Below are 16,485 nucleotides of genomic sequence, written 5' to 3'. Positions count from 1 at the left end.
GCTCATTAGACCGGTAGTCCTCTACGGACACGAGACCTGGATGATGCTCGTGGAGGACCAACGCGCACTTGGAGTTTTCGAAAGGAAAGTGCTGCGTACTATCTATGGTGGGGTGCAGATGGCGGACGGTACGTGGGGGAGCCGAATGAACCTCGAGTTGCATGAGCTGCTGGGAGAACCATCCATCGTTCACACCGCGAAAATCGGACGACTGCGGTGGGCCGGGCACGTAGCCAGAATGTCGGATAACAATCCGGTGAAAATGGTTCTCGACAACGATTCGATCCGGCACAAGAAGGCGAAGTGTGCAGCGGGCAAGGTGGATCGATCAGATTAATCTGAATAAATAATAAATAATAATAATAATTAAGTTGAGTTCTGTCACCTATATTTGACATAGGCATACTATTTAAGACCCTGATAATGTAGTCTTGAAATAATATTAGGGTTAGCGATCTAATTGAAGCCGTACGATGCTTATCTAAACGCTTTGTCAAACAGCGTTTTTAATTAGAAATCAACAATCATGTTCAATTAAAAATGACGCAACAAAGTCAAAACTCAACAGAACTTCTTCAAATTTTGAATTTGAACCACATAAGTATTCTATAAAATGAGAAAAATATAATTCTGACCGAAATACGAATTTTGATTTTCCAGGTTTTGGCGGTCTTCGAACCATTGTGCAGTGAATTGGTCCGCTTTCAAACATTCAGAGTATAGACTTTTCCAGAAATTATAAGCACACATAATTTTTTAATATTTCTAACTTTTTTAATTTTTTCACAAGTTTATGACTACGTATTGTGTATTATCTTATCCATTGGCGTAACTACAGGGGGGCTAGGGGGGGGGGGCTATAGCCCCACCTAGGACCAAAGTAGCCCCCCCTAGAATTTTTGCTTTTCTGCATAAGTATTGCACATATTAAGCTCTTTGATCATGTGCGTAACTGCAGATAACGAATTATTCAAAGTATTCAAATTTCGGAAAATTCAGGATTACTTTTTTTTTGCGAAAACGATATGTAACGTTTGCATTAAAAAAAATGGTCAAAAATTGCCGATTATTCATGGGTTTACCTTCACCCGCACTAACGAAACTACCCATGCAGCATCAATCATAGTAACCCATGAGTCAGCAGCCAAAATTTGACAGCTCTATCAGTCGAACTGTAACCGTGATGGTAAAAACAGGCGAACATCGTGCGACACTTTGTGGCGCTGGATACGCCCGTTCCGGCATCTAAAACATCTTGGCACTATTAGACAACAATCAGAGCATCGAAAAAAAAAATCCGGTTCCAAACGACTGACGACCCTGAGCGACAAGAAGCTCGAAATATTTTTTACACGCCCGGATAAGGGAATTAGTTTTGTAGACAAACGTTTACAATTTTATAGGAATTATGAAGAAGTGTATTGAAAACCATGTTTTCGGCTCAATAACGATTTACCCAATATAAATATGTGAGCACGCCGGATAACAACAAAACACGACACAAATTGAGCCTAAATTGCCTGATTTGCGAATGTTATCGATATAGGAGCATGTTATTAATAATGGAACATATCTGCAGATACCCTAGTTACAAAAAAAAATGTATCTGCCTGAATCTTGAATTGTTATAGCTTGCGAGGATAAGAACGCTATACGCAAAGGATATTTTGCTTCCTTGATTCTCAGCTCCAGATAGCTTTGCAGAAGTTGAAGTGGAGTAGGAACCAGCAGTGATAATATGCTGATTCAATGCTGATTGGGTAACTAATATGTAATATAATTTCTGAGATTTTCAATGAATGAAGAAATTTCAAGTAAAATGCTGCACTTCCCGTATAGTCCTAATATTGCAATAACATAAAAGTTTGAATAAATTGTTTATGTTTCAAAGGAACACATGAGGCTTAGGTAACCGAAGAATTTTCAAAAAATTCTTAACCTTTCAATGGAATCACGTTGTGAATGATCAATCTTTTAAGATTTTCAAGTTTGTTTTCAAAGTTTCGTGAATAATTTTGAATAAACCAAACGTATGATGTCTGGCTTTCTAACATAATCTCAAAAGAAGCAGAATTATTTAAAAAAATCCTTTTAAAAATGTGATACAACCATACATCCTATGCATGTATCGAATCCAGACTTTTGGAATGCATTTCTGTCTGGAAAATGTCATAATAATTGTGTTTTTGCCTTTAAGGAATCATATGACATCTCGATATTAGGACTGAGCATTGAGGATCATCATTTATAATATTCAATTCGCCATTCGATGTGTTGTAGGTTGGTAGGTCAATGTTTGTCTGATAGGCCAACATGGAAACAGATGGGTTGAGCATCGAGTGAAAACGATTGCTTGGATGTTTTGAGTGAACGAGTAGAAACATTAATAAACAAGTTAGCCCCCCCTAGAGTTTTCCCTTAGTTCCGCCAATGCTTATCTACTTTCATCTAGTGTTTCAGTAGTTTCAAGTAGTTTCTTCAAATTTCTCATCAATATCCACACTGAATCTATTGCACATGATATGGAAATGCTAATATCATCTTCCAAACTTAGACGTACATGTTCATGATAGAATTAGAGGCGAAAGTATAGAATTGATAGTTTCGTTAGGATACGGCAAGCATGAAGAATGTTTTTATAGAAGTCGATTTGAAAGTGAGCGGAGGGCAATATTTGTGATGGCACATATCGCACGACCTTCCTTCTGCCAAGCTCCCGTATGAAGGGGGAGGGAAGAATATCAGTGTGGAAGCTGATATATCTCCACTGGCAAAAGGAAGGTGGTTTGATTTGCCAGCTTTTCCTTCTCCTTCCACCTTCTTTTCCTTCGATCTTTTGTCATTTCGACCTTTTGTCCTATCGACCTTTTGTCCTTCCACCTTTTGTTCCTTTGACCTTTTGTCCTTCGACTTTTTAATCTTCGATCTTTTGACACAGATTCTTTGCATCAACTGTTCAATCACAGTGAGTTTTTTGTAGGTAAAAACGGTTCCACTATGTTTGGCTTTCAATACTGCAGTTGACGAGTAGTATGTTATGTGTTCCAGGGATCCTATAATGAGAGATATGCAAATACTTTTCCAGACTATTTAGCAACGCTGTTATTTTTGTTAGCACTTGCCGCAGCGCAAAATGTTGAAGCTTATATATGACTTTGCATTTGAAGACAATCTGGAATACGTTTGTCTATCCACTAACAGTGTTTCAATGAGCATTGTTTCTAAAATAAAAGAGCAATACAAATGAAAGAAATACGATGCATAAACTAGATTACTTCAACTCGTGAAAGTAAAACAAAATTGTTTATTCGATGAAACTTTTCTTAAAATCTATTTCATAACAATCGCAATACCTCTCAATCTGCAACAATACCAATGTTCATTTGGATCACATTTTAATAAATCTCAATGCTCAATTGGCTTAAATTGACCACTTTTGCATATCTCTCATTATAGGATCTCTAATGTGTTCCTACTCCAAGGTCTCCAGTAGCCTTGTGAGCAAAGGCGTAGGATTGCCAATCCGGAGATTACGAGTTCGATTCTCGGTCCGGTCTAGGATGTTTTCGGGTTGGAAACATTCTCGACACCCTGGGCATAGTGTATCAATTGTACTTGCCACACAAGATACATACTCATGAAATGGCTGGCATAGAAAAGCTTTCAATTAATCATTGAGGAAATGCTAATAGAATAAGTTGAAAAGCCGGCAAAGTTCCAGTTGGAAAGTAGAGTCATTGAAGAAGAAGAAGAATAATGTGTTCCAACCTTTCACCGGTACTGCAGGGTTAATCATCAGCGTAAAATGCTAGTCAGGCATCTGTTGGGAGTTTCAGAATACCTAAGATGTAATACATGTTATACATGTATAGTACTGAACCCAACCGACTACTCTGCGTAAACAGGAAAGGCCATATTCAAATGACGAATTACCTGTCTGAAAGGCAGCTTTGGGGAATTTTCACCAGATAGAAGGAGACTATCGCTTACAGCTCTCCATCAAAGTTTGGCATCAATGCACGTTCGTATGTGCAGCATGACAAACATATAAAAACAAGTTAATTCTTTCTTGTGGAAACCGACAGTATGAGTAATAATGTTATAGTAATCTTCCTAAACTTGAGTGTCAAAGAGAAAGTTGTCGGGATATTCATGTATGTGGTACAAACAAATTGTTATTACTATGCCTGAAAATCGATTTGTGCAATTGCAGAACATGTGAAAGATTTTGTTCGAATAATGTATTGGAAAGTAACCACTTCCTTCGGGTGGATTTGATCCGCTGGGTAGGAGCTTTCCCTACTAAGCTACTAAGCACCACTATCAGGACGATGGAGCGCAGCTCAGAAGGCTGCTGATGAGATCAAATTTCCAACACCAGGCACATAGCCAAACTCTCGCAATCTGTTTTAAAAACCAACTCTTTCAAACGTATTGTTTTGTACAATGCCAATCGAGTAGGATGAGCATTGCACAAAAAATACGTGTGAAAGAGTTACTTTTAAAAATATATTGCGAGAGTTCGGCTATGTAGGGGACATGACGGCTTTGGAAGGTTTTGTTCTATTATTGTCAGGGGGGTTTCCTATAACTGATTATGCTTAAATTTTATCTCAACATTCTTTGCATATCAAAGAATATTGTGGCCAAATTTCATACAATTTGGTCACCAAAAAACCCCAAGACAATAGAACAAAACCTGCCAAAGCCGTCACCTCCCCTACCTGGTGTTGGAAATTTGATCTCGTCAGTAGCCTTCTGAGCTGCGGAGAACGATGGAGGTCCTTCGTAGCTTAGTAGGGAAAGCACTTGTCTAGCGTACTGGTTTAGTGGGTTCGAATCCCACCGAAGGAAGTGGTTACCCTCCTATACATTTTTTGAACTAGGTACATCTTTCACATATTGTGCAATTGCACAAATCGAGTATCAGACAAAGTATGTATTTAATTTCCACTCCGGGTGATTTATACCCGGCATATAAATAGACAATTAACTTTGATTGTATTGACATTTTTAACGTTTAACCTTTTTTAACGGGTTCTCAGCAATGTGTTGAACTTTTAGCGAGATTCGCACAGCCGAACCCCAGCAAACATGTGTTTTTGCCAAGATTTCTGACAAAACTGCTGAAAACTAGCATATAATTTGCCGAAAATCAGCTAACAAACGTCATTTTCACTGGGAAATCAGTTTTTGTTTTGCTGGACACGCGGCTCTGCGGATTTTTTCCTAGCTGCAGAATTAAAAACTGAGTGTGCATTTTTCGAAATTTGTTGGACACTATTTTCCCACACACTCATTAACATCCATTATTAGTGATTTTTGAAAAAATCCTTTAAATCCTGTTCAGATTCCGCCATTTATTATGATAATTATCGTGTCAAACATTGTAAAGAAAATTGAATGTATGGGTTTTGGCTTGACATCAAGTTACTCTTTATCATGATATTTACTATCAAAAACGGCGTAATCTAAATAGGCTATCAGACTAAAAGCTTATGTTGACGTTTTAAAACTTTATGGTGGGAATATAACTATATAAGCATTACATAACAAATGATTAAAACACTTACCCTCACACCAACAAACTGCTCCTGCAAGATGACCCACGCCAGCAGATACACGCACGCCACATTCGTTGCAAATAAGGCCATCACATCGGTCGCCAGGAGGGCCTTCAGCGACAGTGCATACAGATACGTCGTCAGCAGCCACAGTATGCAGAACGTCAAGCACCGATTTAGAAACCTCCCAATGGTAAAACCCCGATCCCGGAAGCCCCGCAGTATTTCCCCCAGCACCTCGCCGGTGCCGTCGCACTTCTTGATGGCCACCCGGCCCAGTATGTAAATCGGGAAGAACAGTATGGAAAAGTTGGTACAGAACCAGGACGCAAAGAACGGTGCGTTGAAAATGTGCGTCGATGTCGGTGGTACCATCCGATCCGCGGTGACGATCGGTTTCGTTGTCGATGGCATGAACGAAGTCGTTGGACCAAACCCGTGCACGATCAGCGCCGACGAGTTGGTGTCCGTCGACGTCAGAACATTCTCGGTGTCGGTGATGAATGCCGTCAGGTGCGGAGGCAGTGTGGAAGCATACGCGTTGCGACGAAGGTAGAGGAATTTGATACAGTGGGTGGCACCGACCCAGGATGCCGTCACCAGGATCGTCACACATACACCGAAGTACATCTGTTTAGAAGAAGCGGGTGATAATAATTTTATTGCTATTTTACTGCAAGAGTGATGAACCTTTTGAGCCAGCTCTGAACAGCAGGAGTCGCGGCATCCTTTCAGCCGCGACGTATTGGTTGGCGTTGGCGTTCCGGGTGGGTTGGTGTTGTTCCCAAGAGTCACACCCGAATGACCAGGTGCCGAGGTTGGTGTGTCGCATCCCGTGCCGGTGACCGTCACCCCGATCAGGCTGTCCTGTCCGTCGTGTTGACTCGAGGTCACCGAGTCGGAATGCATAATCTGTGGCACATTGTTGTTGAACCCACCGAATGGTCCATTTGGCGAATCTCCTGTACAGAATAAGATCATACGATCGTACCCTGTTAATAATGAGCTACAAAATTAGAACTATTCCCGTCAAATGTGATTACCTGTAACAACGACGGAGGGGGCGCGAACACGTTTCGGGTTGAATATGGCCGGTATTTCGCTGTCACGCGTCATGATGTTGTCGATCATGTTTTGTTCGGTTCGCTTTGATGAGCTACGGTTTCCATTTTATGAGACCACCTGCAAAATCAGAAGAGAAAGACGAACATGAGCAAAGACGCAATGCCGATTAATTGAATTTAAATGTGATGTGTTGAAATAAATAAATACATCATTAATCAGTTAGTGTTCATGCGAGTGTAAACACAAAGAAATCGAATAGCCGCTTGTAAATAATCCGTAATAAATTTTACATGAACCTAGGTCAGTACTTGATTTGATGACTGTTTTGATCTGCAATTCATTATAGGTGATGTGTGGTTTTAATTGTGTTTTTACTCGACGTAATGTTAATTAAATCAAGTTCATTCCCAGATTCGTTTTATATTTTTATATTACGAAATTTTCTTGATGGTTTCCTGAGTACAGCAACCTGAACCTCAAATGCTAGTTTTCATATTTCCGGGGTGGTTTTCCAGCTTTGGAATTCATTGCTTTCGTTTTTTTCAAATGCGCTGAAACGTTTTGCATAAAGCTCATCACTTCCAATCAAACAAAATGCTAATATGGTTTGCATGGAGAAAACTTAATTACGCTGAGGATCAAGGTGGCATCAAAAATATGTTTTACTTTTATTTTGTTCAACTGGGCGCCATGATGCTATGGACAAAATCTCAACCAAATCGGTCAACGTTTGGGCGGCGCCAATCTCATTGGAAGTTTGTATGGAAAATGTATGGAGAAACATCGAAAACTGTAAATTGGAGCTAAATGGCACAATTTACAATGAAGAACTATAAAACTCATTCAGACTTTCTTATCTGGCAAAGTTATTAGCATTTTACTGAAGTGTTGTAGGGCGATTTTTTTACTGTTCTAGTGTAAAAAAATTAAGTTTGCTCAAACTCTTCAGAGAAATGTTAATAACTTCGCCGAGTAAAATTTACTCGTGGTTTTCAGCGTAACATTCTGTATTCAATTCTGCGAATTCAATTCATAGTTCTCAATCGTTTCGCATTGCTGAATGCTACCCACAAAGTAGGTCTCCCAAATTGCAAGAGAATTCGTGGGGTAGTACCAGCACAGCAGGAATTCATGGGCGAACGCTGTTCCACGAACCAGGTGTTCGCCGTACGCCAGGTATTGCAGAAATGTCTCCAGGAAGTTTTGCAACCAAAGGCGCAGGATTACCAATCCCTAGATGGCGAGTTCGATTCTCGGTCCGGTCTAGAATGTTTTCGGGTGGAAAACATTCTCGACTCCTTGGTCGTAGTGTAACCGTTGTACTTACCTCACAAGATACATACTCATGCTATTGCGGGCATATAAAAGCTTACAACAATAACTGTGGAAATGCTAATAGAACACTAAGTTGAAAAAATGATCAATCGCCAGTTGAAATGTGGAGCCATCGAAGAAGAAGACAACGTGCTCACACATCATTTATTCATAGACTTCAAAGCCGCATGTGATACAATCGATAGAGACCATCAGATATGGCAGCTAAGGGACCATCCAGAAACCACGTGGTTATGTTTTAGAAGATTTTCAAACCCCCTCCCCCCATGTGGTTTATCGTGGTCATTTGATGGACACCCCCTCCCCCCTATGATCACGTGTTTTTTTCCTAGTTCAAAACATAAAAAAAATATATTACAGAAAACATATGATTAACACACTAATCTTCAAAACTGTGGATAAAAACATGAGAATTATGAATTTTCCTGAATTCGAAAATTTGTATAATGTTATCATTTTGTAATGTGTATCATGTATCAGGATATCTAAAACTTGCACATCCCTTTGATGTATCAGGTTGAAAAAATATAGACTCGCGAATGTGCTGGTCGACGGACGACATTTCTCGGATGTTATAGATGTAAGGTCCTTCAGAGGTCCGAACATCGACTCGGATTACTATCTTGTAGTTGCAAAAATTCGGGCGCGACTTTTACGAATTCACGAAACAACAGAACGATGCGTTTCAATATCCAACGCTTGTCAGTTGAAGGAGTTGCTGAACAGTACCACCAAAAGCTGGACGAGCGGATAAGAGATGCCACCAGATCTGAAAACAGATTTATATTTTTTTTGAATTTTTTCGCCAAATTTTTGTATGTATTTTTGTATTTTGTAAATTTTTTCGCCAATTTTTTTGCCAAATTTGATGGAATGATGACAATTTCATCAGTACAGATCCTTCAGCATATTTATGGCTTTGTGCTGTGAAAAAACGAAAGCATTTGGTCATTGTTATGAAAAGTTGTTCAAATTTTGCGTGGCCAACAAAAAAAATCTTTAGAAAGGTCAAAATATGCAAACCGCCCTGCAGAATAAATAAGGTTGTGAATCCAAAAAATAACTCACCACATAAAGGTCATTTGTATAGAGGGAGGATCTACACTCTACAAAATACGCTAGAACAAAACTACTTTGGTTCTCGATAAAACAGGGGGTGATCAAGTCTCCCCTGGGATCAAGTCTCCCCACCTTCCCCTAAAGCTGCTGGGAAGGAGATCCCGGTCGAGCTTCTCAAACACGGAAGTGAGCGCTGCATCAATCAATTCGCCATATTATCCAGAAAATATGGGAGGATGAAGAACTGCCTACCGGCTGGTTGGATGGCCTCATATGCCCAATCTATAAGAAAGGGCACAGACTAGAGTGTGCCATTTACAGAGGGATCACCTCGGCGTACAAAATCCTGTCGCGTATCCTGTTTAACAGACTGAGACCGCTTGAGGAGTCCTTCGTCGGCGAATACCAGGCAGGTTTTCGTGAGGGCCAATCAACGACGGACCAGATGTTTAGCCTGCGGATGATGCCTTGATAAATTTTGGGAGTACAATTTGCAGACTCACCATCTGTTCTGATGGAATGTCTGGAGCAACTTCCGGAGGAATTCCTGGAGCAACTTCTTGGAGGAATTTCTTCTAGAATATCCGGAGGAATTCCTTTAACTGGACGCATGAATTCTGAAGGAATTCCTGAAGGATCTTCCAGCGGAATTTCTGGAGGAAATTCCTGGAAGAACTTCTGAAACAGTTCCTGGAGAAATTCCCGAAGGTATTCCTGGAAGTGCATTTGGAGGATTTTTTTGAAATTTGCTATTTGAATTTCTGGAGATATTCCTTGAGAATGTTTTGGAGGGACTTCCAGCAAAATTCCGAGAGTTTGAGGAAGGATTAGACTTGAGGAGGGATTAGGTCTTCCGGTGGAATGCCTAGAGGAACTCGTGAAAAAATCACCTTGAAACATGCGGAAAAATTCCAGGAGGATTCATGGAGGTGGGGCTACGAAATGGTGAGTTGACATCCGGAAAGGGGCGCCTAACATAGCTCTGGTCCTCACAAGTTTCAATACTCACGCTTCCACGGGTCTTCCGATGACAATTGACCGTCAGCTAAGGGTTGCGTACTTAGCTGGTAGTGTAGCCTGGGCACTGTTGTCCTTCTGACATCAGCTAGAGTGAGAGGGTGCGTCCTGTGGGGTCTGCCTAGAATGTGGTGGGGTTCGACAGTGGGCTCTGTTGAACTTCTATAAAAAGCTGCATGCGTCCCAGAGCAGGCCCCATCAAAGAGACCGTGTGCCGCTCAAAGCGCACTAGCCTAGTCCTGGTGTTGGGTGGGACTTTAAACAAATTTGATCCGACTGATCGAGCGTCTGTTCACCAAGGAGGTGCGGCTCCAACAGCGTCTGTTCTGGCATCCAGCGGCTGAGTATGAAATGCTATACCCCGGAAGTTATACCTAATATGGCAGCCCCATCCTGGTGGATAGGGAACCTTGGGCCATGAAGTCCGTTGGCCAAACTTTGGAGAACACAGAACGCCGTCGGGACAAGTTCTGCTATACTCTGGTTTACGAGGTGAACACGCTCCCTGCCATCGCGAAGTTGGCTTCCCACTAAGCTCTCAGGCACACTCTGCGCTTATGAAGTGGGAACCTATCTTCTTCTTCTCTTCTTATTGGCATTACATCCCCACACTGGGACAGAGCCGCCTCGCAGCTTAGTGTTCATTAAGCACTTCCACAGTTATTAACTGCGAGGTTTCTAAGCCAGGTTACCATTTTTGCATTCGTATATCATGAGGCTAACACGATGATACTTTTATGCCCAGAGAAGTCGAGACAATTTCCAAACCGAAAATTGCCTAGACCGGCACCGGGAATCGAACCCAGCCACCCTCAGCATGGTCTTGCTTTGTAGCCACGCGTCTTACCGCACAGCTAAGGAGGGCCCCCTAAGGAGGGAACCTATAAGTGTGAGGATAATTGTTGCCAGATTTAGAACACGGGTCCGAAACCTTACTATAATCTAATGTTATGCGCCAACCGATGCTGCCGATCTGCAAGACAAAGAGAACTTCTACAGCCAACTCAATGCCGTCGTAGATAGAATTCCGAAGGGTGATATCAAGATCTGTTTGGGCGACTTCAATGCGAAGATCGGATCCGACAACTCGAACCATGAGCGCATTATGGGACGCCATGGTCTCGGAGAAATGAGCGAAAACGGAGAGCTGTTCGCAGAATTTTGTGGTAATAACGACATGGTGATCGGGGGATCGCTCTTTCCTCATCGACCGGTTCACAAGGTCACGTGGGTCTCCCGTGACGGCTTTACAGAAAATCAAATCGACCACTGCATCAGCCGAAAATGGAAACGGAGCCTTCTTGATGTACGGAATAAACGTAGAGCCGATATCGCGTCTGATCATCACCTCCTCATTGACGAAATACGCCTGCGCATTGCGCGCATTCGTCAGCAGGGGGAAAGAGTTGGACGATGGTTCTACACACGCCGACTGGAAGATGCCACGGTGAAACAATCCTTCGTTGCAGAACTGGAGACGCGTGCTGCAGATATTCCGGAAGGTGGCAGCGTGGAAGACCAATGAACCGCCATCAAGAATGCCTTTGATTCTGTGAAAGTCTGAAAAAACGCCGGCGAACTACGGGGTTGTGATCGGAGAGAAAAAATAACGCGTAACAGGTGTGGTTTTACAAATTCAACTAAACTACATCTATATTGTTGCTTCTTTTATACACAGAAAGTAGAGCAAGATAAGAATTGGCGGGAATGGTTAACAAAGACGACGATTGTCGTAAAGGTGAGAGACAGAAATTCATTAGAAATTTGATTGAAGGTGCAACTTATTGTTACACAGATAGGAAGTAGTGGCGTCCTCATATTCCGCTACAACATAAACCGCCCACCGAATTACCTCGGGGAATTTCAGCACCGTTGCAACCAGCAACATATTCGTCGTCGTCCAATGGGAGTCTTCGGATTCGTCGAACATCTCTTCTGGTGATACCGTTTGTAGTTCTAATGGAAACCACTCTAACGCAACCGTCCACTCCTGGAAAAACTTCCACAATACGGCCCAAAGGCCACTGCTTGGGCTTCTCATTATCTGCGACGAGTAGAACAAAATCTCCGACCGAAACATTTGGTGCCGAACGCTGCCACTTAGTCCGAAATTCTTGAGATAGCCGCTGTACGTATTCCCACCTGTTTAAAGATCCAATGCGACGTTCCAACTGGTTTATCTCAGGTACAATATTTAGAGGTCTACCGATGAGAAAGTGTACTGCCGTGAGAGGCTGAGGTTCGTTAGGGTTATCAGAGAGAGGAGCAATCGGACGAGAGTTCATGCAGGCTGCCACTTGCGCTAGAACAGTACTCAGCTCTTCGAATGTGAAATGAGCTTCATCTCCCAGTTTGCTTAGCAATCCCTTGGCAACTTTCACACCCGCTTCCCAAGGCCACTCAATACCTTTGTTGGTGAAGTAGTCGACCATTTCGGCGGCACTTATAGTTGTATTGACCATTTCATAGAGCTCACGAAATTTCTTAGCTGCTCCCCGAAGATTCATCGCATTATCTGAATAAAGCTTATTCGGTCGACCATATCGGCAGCAGAAGCGAGTAAAGGCAGCAATAAATGCAGACGTGCTCAGGTCGGACACTGCCTCGAGATGAACTGCTCGAGTCGAAAAACAGATGAACAATGCGATGTATCCCTTGCTAGCTGCCACACCTCGCACCCGGCGGCTGATAATATTAATTGGGCCGGCATAATCAATGCCTGTAATGGAGAATGGTGGATTCGGCTTCAGACGATCCGTAGGTAGTTGACCCATTAGTTGATGTAGAGGGGCTGGTTTCGCACGTACACATTCGACGCAAGCTCTGCACACTTTTCTGGCGTCGCTTGTACCGCGAACAATCTAAAAACGTCGTCGCACAGCTACCAGGAGCGATTGTGGACCACAGTGCTCATGATGCTCGTGATAAAGGCTGAGAGCGGTAAGCGTTGAATTATGAGGAAGCAAGATAGGGTGCATCATATCGTACGACAATTCCGATAGTTGTAGCCTACCGCCCACCCTGAGAAGATGATTTTCATCCAGAAACGGTTTTAGTTGGTGTAGGGGGCTGGAGCGGTTTACTTCTCGCTTCTGCCCCAGTTGGTGGATCTCTTTATTGTAATGCTGATTCTGAACGTGATGTAGATATACTCGCATGGCATTGGCAATTTCCAGTGGTGTCAGACGCTTTGTCAATTGATATTCACGGTCACAGAAGCGTAGCATACGAGCTGTAATGCGTAGAAGTAGTTGGAGATTCGGGTAGTATCTGGTAAGCATCGCGTCGAGGAAAGGGTTTTCATAAACAGTTAGGTAGGTTATTGCAACCGACCGTTGCTCTTCTTCTACTTGTCGTTGTTGCGTAATGTCGAGAGCGGCGATAGTTTGTTGGTTGAAGGTTGGTTGATTTTCCCCAAGCCGGTCCATGCCACCCAAGAGAGTTGCTAATCATTTGCTCGGGTATCACTCCGCGAGAGATCAAATCTGCTGGGTACACGCTTAAAATCAATAACACAGAGATGTGTTTGCATCACACAAAACGGACCTAATGCGGAACATCCCCTAGATGAGCGACAGTTACACAGGTACAAAAAAGCCTCGTACGATCGTGATAACGGTCCTTTTCAACATGTAAACGATTTTACAGATTCCTTGTTTCATGAGGAACCAAATACTGTTGAAAATATTGAAATCCAAGCTTTAATAAAACTACACGAACTATTTTTGTGGCTGTGTAACTATCGCTCATCTAGGGGATGTTCCGCATTAGGTCCGTTTTGTGTGATGCAAACACATCTCTGTGTTATTGATTTTAAGCGTGTAGTTATGAGTGTCGACGTGCTGCCAGTTGATTGCAGGTAGATGAGTAGTGATCTCAGCCACTCGATTGGCGACGAAGGTCTTCCACCGCCACGCACCGCCATATATCCAAGATAGTGCCACTGTCGAGTCTGAGTGTGCGCGTACTTCGTGGAAAGAAATAGATGTTGCAGCCATAACATTCGCTATCAGTCGTGCTAGTATCACCGCCGCGCATAGCTCCAAACGAGGTAGTGTTGTTCGTCCATTCCCGATAGGTGCTGTTTTCGATTTTGCACACAATAGGTGCGATGATGCGTTGTTGTACTTTTCCACGGTTTCAATATACACGCACGCACCCATGGCCCGCTCGGAGGCATCACTGTAGCCGTGCAGAGAGATACGGCACGCACCTTGCATGCCGATTATTCGTCGCGGTACCTGCAAATATTGAAGATCGGAAAGATTTTGCACAAACGAGAGCCAATTTTGAACCAACTCACCGGGGAGACTTTCGTCCCAGTCCACCTTCAGTTCCCACAATTGTTGCATGACCAGCTTCGCTTTGACGACTATTGGTGCCAGCAATCCTAGCGGGTCGAAGATACTGGCAATTTGTGAAAGCATGGTCCGTTTTGTGGGCTGAAGGATCTTGTTCGGTGTATAGAAAAACTGGAATGCGTCGGTGCACGGCTGCCAGTGGATGCCGAGGGCCTTAATGGTGCGCGTGTCGTTGAGCTCGATTGGTAGTTTCACTTCTCGATCTTCTGCTGGGATGCCATTGAGAACCGGTGGACTATTAGACGCCCACTTCCGCAGGTGGAAACCACCGGCGGCGAATATAGTTGTTAACTGCTGTCGCAAAATTATTGCTTCGTCTTCCGTGTCAGAACCAGTGAGGACATCGTCAACGTAAGTGCTCTGTTCTGCCTTTGCAACCGCTGCCGGAAACTGCTCTCTATGGGATTCCAACAGCTGCTGGACACATTTAGTCGCTAGATATGAAGCGCTCTTTGTTCCGTAGGTAACCGTGTTGAGACGATATTCTTTCACCGGCTCGTCACAGGAAAATCGCCATAGAATACGTTGGAAATCACGATCCGTTTCATGTACCTCAACCATGCGATACATCTGCTTTATGTCACCAGTAACCACCACTGCTGGGAACCGAAAGCGTAGGAGAATATTAACTATAGAGTCCTGCAAAACGGGACCAGTCATCAGCACTTCATTGAGGGATTTTCCGCTGGTGGTTTTCGCGGAGGCATCGAAGACGACGCGACATTTTGTTGTTGAACTATCCTCCTTTACAACACAATGATGAGGTAAGTAGACTGTATTTTTCGGTGCAGGGCTTTCAGTTAGTGTCATATGCCCCAGCTCACAGTATTCCTTGAGAAACGAATGGTACTCTTGCTTGAGATAGAGATTCCGATTCAGTTTCCTTTCAATGTGACTCAGACGTTCCTCGGCCATTTGTTTCGAATCGCCTAGTTGACTTGGAGAGTGCAAGAAAGGTAAACGGACAGTATATTTTCCAGACGCGTTTCGAATAGTGTGCTTGTAGAAGTGATCTTCACACTGCTTTTCTTCTTCACTGAGATGCGGTGCCGTTTTCGAATACTCCTCCAACTCCCAGAAATGACGTAATTGCTGATCCAGGCTGTTATCGGCAGTAGCCAACAAACACGTTGGAGACGATGTGTTCGGTGCTACATTGATATCACGAACGCGACCAGCAACAACCCAACCTAGTTTGGTGTTGTGCAACGTTGGAAGATTGTCGTCAGGGCATAGAGAAATTTTTCCAGGCTCTAACAGCTGGAAAAAGAGTTCAATCCCAAGCAGAACGTGTATTTTACCAGGAAGGTGAAACAGGGGATCGGCCAGATTGATCTCTGTTGGGATGCGCCAACCGTCGATGTTCGCTGCTTTCACTGGAAGCGTTTTAGTGATTTTCTCAAGCACCATACACGGAACCAAGATGAATACACCACTAGGTGTTCCAATCTGCCAAATTCACGATTCAGCCATCTTGGATTGTAGTATGGGAGAACCAGCCAGTTTGTTTATATTTTGCACCGAAAATAAATTTTTCACCTCCGCCTTCTTCTTGTCCATAAACTTGGCAGATTGAAACACCTAGCTGTGTATCCATCTTGCACGGAACTGTGGTTCGATAGTCTGAGCAACGGGATGCTACAACTATTTCGACGCATTTATCTTCATGAGCGGGAGTTGACGAGATACCTTCTAGATCCATATCGGCCTCCATTAAATCCAGATTTAGTTTTCTACACAAACTTTCACCGATGAAACTTACTTGAGACGCGCAATCCAAGACGGCGCGACAGGTATGCGGCCGCCCTTGCTTATCTAAGACATTAATGGAAACGGTGGCGAGTAGCACGTTAGATGCGTCGAAATTAGCAGTAGAATCAACCTTTGTTCCCTAACCGCAGAAAGTCTTTCCTCTGAGTTCATATGAATGAATTTTCCACACTGATAGAGTGGATGGGGCGATCTGTTACACACGTCGCAGTTCGGATACACGTCCGTGGCGACGAATGTTGTTGCTCCCCTATACGATGGCTTCATATGGGGCTTCATAGGTAGCAACGGCTCGTTGCTTGACGGGCTGTGAA

The 16,485-nt window shown here is 43.2% G+C and overlaps 2 protein-coding genes across 22 annotated transcripts in view; both read right to left on the bottom strand.

Moving 5' to 3' along the window:
* LOC134224744 (solute carrier family 35 member F3) overlaps window positions 1-16,485 on the bottom strand; it is a 266,961-nt gene that overhangs the window by 72,142 nt on the left and 178,334 nt on the right. For all 21 annotated transcript variants that reach the window (XR_009983066.1, XR_009983078.1, XM_062704370.1 and 18 more), the window contains 3 exons: window positions 6,608-6,746; window positions 6,255-6,526; window positions 5,574-6,194 (listed from right to left, as the gene is read on the bottom strand). Coding sequence is in view for 19 of the 21 variants with exons in the window: in XM_062704370.1 (XP_062560354.1) it covers window positions 5,574-6,194; window positions 6,255-6,526; window positions 6,608-6,695 (981 nt within the window). In the remaining 2 variants the exon portion in view is untranslated. The remainder of the gene's footprint in view (window positions 1-5,573; window positions 6,195-6,254; window positions 6,527-6,607; window positions 6,747-16,485) is intronic.
* On the bottom strand, window positions 14,220-15,811 carry LOC134206121 (uncharacterized). The gene is made up of 2 exons (XM_062681811.1): window positions 14,344-15,811; window positions 14,220-14,281 (listed from the first exon to the last, which is right to left on the bottom strand). The coding sequence occupies exons 1-2, from the start codon at window positions 15,809-15,811 to the stop codon at window positions 14,220-14,222; spliced, it is 1,530 nt and encodes a 509-aa protein (XP_062537795.1).

This window comes from Armigeres subalbatus, chromosome 1 (genome assembly GCF_024139115.2).
Source record: "Armigeres subalbatus isolate Guangzhou_Male chromosome 1, GZ_Asu_2, whole genome shotgun sequence".
Classification (NCBI taxonomy): Eukaryota; Metazoa; Arthropoda; class Insecta; order Diptera; family Culicidae; genus Armigeres; species Armigeres subalbatus.
Note: the sequence above shows the minus strand (reverse complement) of the source record. Positions and strands in the feature narration are given on the sequence as shown.

What these genes read in the sequence shown, in the direction of transcription:
- LOC134206121 (XM_062681811.1), bottom strand. Translation starts at nt 15,811, where the DNA reads ATGGTGCTTGAGAAAATCACTAAAACGCTTCCAGTGAAAGCAGCGAAC. An exon ending in CTGGGACGAAAGTCTCCCCG is followed by an intron (nt 14,282 to 14,343) that starts GTGAGTTGGTTC and finishes CAATATTTGCAG; the next exon opens with GTACCGCGACGAATAATCGG.